Raw genomic sequence first — 4,741 nt, 5'->3', positions numbered from 1 at the left:
CGATTTTTTTTTTCAATATGTAACTATTTATAAGTTCACTGCTTAAATAATATTGCACGCCTGAAATGGCAAACTGTAAGCCCCAAACTTTTAGCCATTATATGTACAGTTTATGCAATAAATAAATTATGAATTTTACAGAAATAGTTAGTACAGGACACGAAGCAAAATCAATTAATAAGAAAACCGCTATTATAGCTTTTGTTCTGACAGCGCTTTGCATTAAATTTGACAGTTTCATATTAAATTTATTACATTTAAATTGGGATAAATTGCTATCCCGTCCTGAATCGTGGATCTCTCTATCAAACTAGCTCTGTGTTATTCATATATCTTTATTTCTCAACATTAATTAATAAAATTGTATACATTCATTCATTATGCCACTGAAAAGTGAGCCAGTGGGAAAGGATTCTGGCAAAAGATAGGGATAAAATAGACTGTCTTGCAGTAGTAGTAGCAGTTACTTTTGTGACAAAGCTCCGACGGGGAAGTACTGACGCCAAACAGCATTGCTGTGGTCCGGTCTGAAGGGTGTGGTTGGCGGCATTCAAGGCGAATTAGGCTTTTTTTTTTTTTTAAACCGGCGAACCCGGGCGGGGAACGCCCAAGATTTACGGACATAGAGTGTCTTTTCAGACGTGTTCCTTGTATACCCTGCGAACTGTTGCTCTGTATATAGGCGACTGTTTTCCACTTGCCATAAGGTGCAGCATCTGCTTAGTACTATTACTTTAAATAAAACTGTATAAGCATTCCCCGTACTGTTACTCTTATTTTCATACTTAAGCAACTATGTCACACTCTTGGCACTATCCCGTTCTTTTGCTGTAAGTCTACTAATGTTGCCTGTAAGAAATTGCTTGCAGCAATAAGGCCGCCTTTGCATGTCTACTTTGTGTACTGTATACTCCTTACTGTTTATTTTCCTGTATGTTATACGTGCAATAAAGTGTTTCTTCAACTTCTTAAGTCAAAAGATCAGCGAACCGAAACAGTTGGCTATTTGCGGTGGCCCTAATAGGATTTTATTTAAATAAAACGACAAGAAATAAAATTATGCATTTAATGCCATTTCTTTGTTTCCTCGGACTAGCGTCCACTGTCCGTAACGAATAGTATACTGGCATTGTAGCAAAATAAAAAAAACCGTCAAGCGGGAGTCGCGCCCCCGCGCTGGGTTCCGTAGCCACGTTCATATAAAAAAAGCATACATGGTGAATTGTGCATATATTATGGTAAAGTTAAAAAAAAACTGTACCTTTTTTATATTGCGAACAAACTTCAAATTTGACCACTTCGAAATTATATTTGACAGATTAAGTAACTAGGGTGTTACGTTTTAAATTAATTTCAAGTTAACTTAGGGATTAGACGGTCAATAAACTTGATATTATAGTGGTTTTTGACGACTTAAGGCTTAACAGTATGCATTGTAACTGTTCTATGTTAAAGTCCTAGATTCCATTTCCGACGAAAACCATTCTAAAGGATTTCTTTTAAATATGGTCTAAAAGTTTAGACTCAGTTTTTCTTTGACAACCACTTTTTGCAGGAGCCGACGGACCCAAGCGGCACAAGCCATACTGTGGTATTTGGAACGCCGTAAAAAGGATCTATGTCCAACAGTGGACGTACATTGTTTGACATGATGATGTTGGACCGCTAAGTCAAACCTTATACGTTGTTATCGAATAAAACGAATATGAAATAAGTATATCTATTGACCTTTTAAACCTTAATTACCTACAGAATTCAAGATTTATTTAACTTTAAAAATGTAAGTTTACTTAATGAAAAATATTTCTTAGTCAAGAAATATTATTATGATTTAAAAACATCGAAATGAACTCTCCATTTGAGGTACTTATAGTTAAAATTATACTGTTTTCATACCTTTGCGTTTTGCATAATTTGTTTTATTATGTATTACTACTTTTTTTAAAGGCCTTACAAATAAACATGACATAACGTTGAAATAGTTATAAACCGACTTTATGCCACGTTGGTTTCCCAAACCCCCTATAGTTTAGAAAACGGGTGATCTACAACCTTGATAAACATTATTTTTATTTCCAACCATCAGAGAAATGAAGTTTGTTTGTATTTTTTAAAATTCAAATAACAATTATTAAAAGCGGATACATTGCCATTTAATTTTAAACTTAATTACATAAACACTAGGAACTCTTTTGCTGCGCCGCACAGACAGATGGCAATGACCAAATTATAAAGAAACTCATTAATTTGGCTACGTAACCCTAAAAAACGAAATAGCATTAGGCATCCTAATTTATCACAATTCGTATATCTATAGAACACTATAGATAAGTACTAAACATCAACACAAAATACTTTATACAATAATTTAAATATTATAACAACAGTTTGATAAACATATATAGTTACATGATTAATTAATTAATTAAGCAGTGACATTTATATACAACACAAATAGTCAAGGGCCCTTACGTTGGAAACACACTTATAACACAAAACGCGACTCTTTTATGTGATTAAGCAGTCTAAGATGTTAGCGGGCTAACCTTAAGCTTACGGCAGATATATGAAACATATACCCCTAATCACGTTTGGTCGGTAGGGTGACAAAAAACCACAGCCGAAGCATCCCACCATACCAGACCGGAGAAAATTCAGAAACTATAAATTACCAAACTGACCCTGGGACCTCAACTTAGAAACCACTACGCTCACTACTGCGCCAGAAGGGTTGGTACGTCGTAACAATATAGTGTGTTTAGTCATTCAAAATTTAATTCCTTGGACACTCGTATTACAGCGTCAAAATGGCGTCCATAAATTGAATTCAATGGACCTTATTTACTTTGCATGAGCCATCAAGTACGATTAAATATCTAGAGACAGCCCTCCTAGTGTTGTTTGGAAAATAAAAATGAGAGGAAAAAATATACTTATGACTTTCAAAACTTAGATCCATTTTACTTTGGCTAATGAAATACTATATATTTCCTTAGCACTTCCAACCAGCATAGGGAAGCAGCTTTAAATCCCACTTTTATAAAATAAATGGTAGAGCACAGAGCATGATAGAGTTTCGGTATTAGAAAACAATGAAGATAGTAACCGTAAAAAACGTCTCTATATAAAAATAATCCTATGATTTTATGTAACTGTACATACATCGCTTGTTACAAGTGAGTTTCCATCTTTATACTCTGACATTTAAATCGTAACACACTCACAAATGTTATTGAACAACTATAAAATCAACTACCGTAGAATCTAGAGCAGCAAGTCATTTAATTAAAAAAAAAGTTGAAGACAATTTAAAAGTCTGAGGCTGTACGGTGATACGACATTGCCTTTTCTCAGTCTGACTTGATAGTAATATTACATAGTTAGTAAAACGTTTTGAGCTTGGTTACGATTTTAACGTCACAGGTTAAAAGGTGAAAAGTGAATTAGGGTCAAGTTCTTAAAATACTTTTTTCAATATATTTTTAAAACTCTTCTTCTTTTTCCCTCCACTTTCACTATCTTGGTGTCCATTTTGTGAGATATCTGTGGATTCTGACCAGAGGCTACCGGTTGGTGATTCGGATGCTGCTTTTTTACTTAGTTTTCCATTAAAAATAGGCTCCAAAGTCCTTACTACTGGACTCGGTGTACTCCTACTGCTTTGACGGTTGAACGTTCTTAAAAATGCTGGCGAGGACAGTCGCCGGGTCTTCATGGTTTTCGTTCGTAGATTATTGAAGAATCCATTATTAGTTTTTGGTAACTCTTTTACTTTATTCTCAATAAACTCTTTTGGTTCCGATACGGGGGCGAAAAATTCCGCCTCATCCAACGTTATTGGGTTTTCTTGTAACTCCATTACACAATCATTAGATATTGCATTATGTTTAGCTTCAGCTTCAGTATTTCTGTGAACTATCATGGAGATTTTTCTTCTCCTATTCTTTCTAGCAACTTGCCATTCTCCAGCATCCAGATCCTTTTCTATTTCGTCCGAATGCCTCACGATCTGGAACGCTTCTTCACTTGGTCTCCTCTGTTTAGCAGACGGAGTCGCATGCCCGCTTACACCTTCCACCGATTTCCTTCGAAACTTATCCTGTTTTTTCTTTGTCTTCTTTGGAATAGGTACTAGAATAGATTCTGGTTTCTTTTTCTTCGATATATAATAAAATGCTATGACAATAATTATAGACTGGTAAATAACAAATTTAAAGAATGTTAGAGTACCGAACCATGTATTGCTTTCCTCCATTAATATTTCTAGTGTTATAGTCATTTGTGCAAGCTTATCTTGTAGCAGTGTCATCTGTTCTAAGTATTTCTGTTCGCGCTCAGTGCTCTTTCTCCTTTCCTCTGACATTTGTTGTATTGTCTTTTCAAATGACTTTTGCATTTCTTCCACTTGCTTTTTGTACCTTCGACTCAACTCTTCAAGGTATTGTCCCGATAGAGACATGTTCCTTTCTAGTGTCTGAAATTAAGAAAATATACGTTTATTATTATGAACTAAACTTCTCAAGTACCTTTAAAAAAAAAATCGTTAGTAAGATTACTTGACATAGTGCTTATTATTATAATACTGTTAAATACTTTGGAAAGAAAAAATTACAACTTCAGCGGCTTCTGATTGCATTCGATAGAAAAATTTGCTTGTCCAAGATAAGGTCCACACAGGGCTGTAAAAAGCTTTGGTGATAACGAAAAAATTACATTTTCGAGATTTCAAATGGGCACTCTT

General features: G+C 34.7%; 1 protein-coding gene across 7 annotated transcripts in view; it reads right to left on the bottom strand.

Moving 5' to 3' along the window:
• Nucleotides 1–1,052: 1,052 nt before the first annotated feature.
• LOC120637087 (SUN domain-containing ossification factor) overlaps nt 1,053–4,741 on the bottom strand; it is a 117,186-nt gene continuing 113,497 nt past the window's right edge. For all 7 annotated transcript variants that reach the window (XM_039908714.1, XM_039908715.1, XM_039908719.1 and 4 more), the window contains exon 4: nt 1,053–4,474. In XM_039908714.1, the coding sequence (XP_039764648.1) occupies nt 3,458–4,474 (1,017 nt within the window). In that variant the 3' untranslated portion in view covers nt 1,053–3,457. The remainder of the gene's footprint in view (nt 4,475–4,741) is intronic.

The sequence above is a fragment of the Pararge aegeria genome, chromosome 3 (assembly GCF_905163445.1).
Source record: "Pararge aegeria chromosome 3, ilParAegt1.1, whole genome shotgun sequence".
NCBI classification, from domain to species: domain Eukaryota; kingdom Metazoa; phylum Arthropoda; class Insecta; order Lepidoptera; family Nymphalidae; genus Pararge; species Pararge aegeria.
Note: the sequence above shows the minus strand (reverse complement) of the source record. Positions and strands in the feature narration are given on the sequence as shown.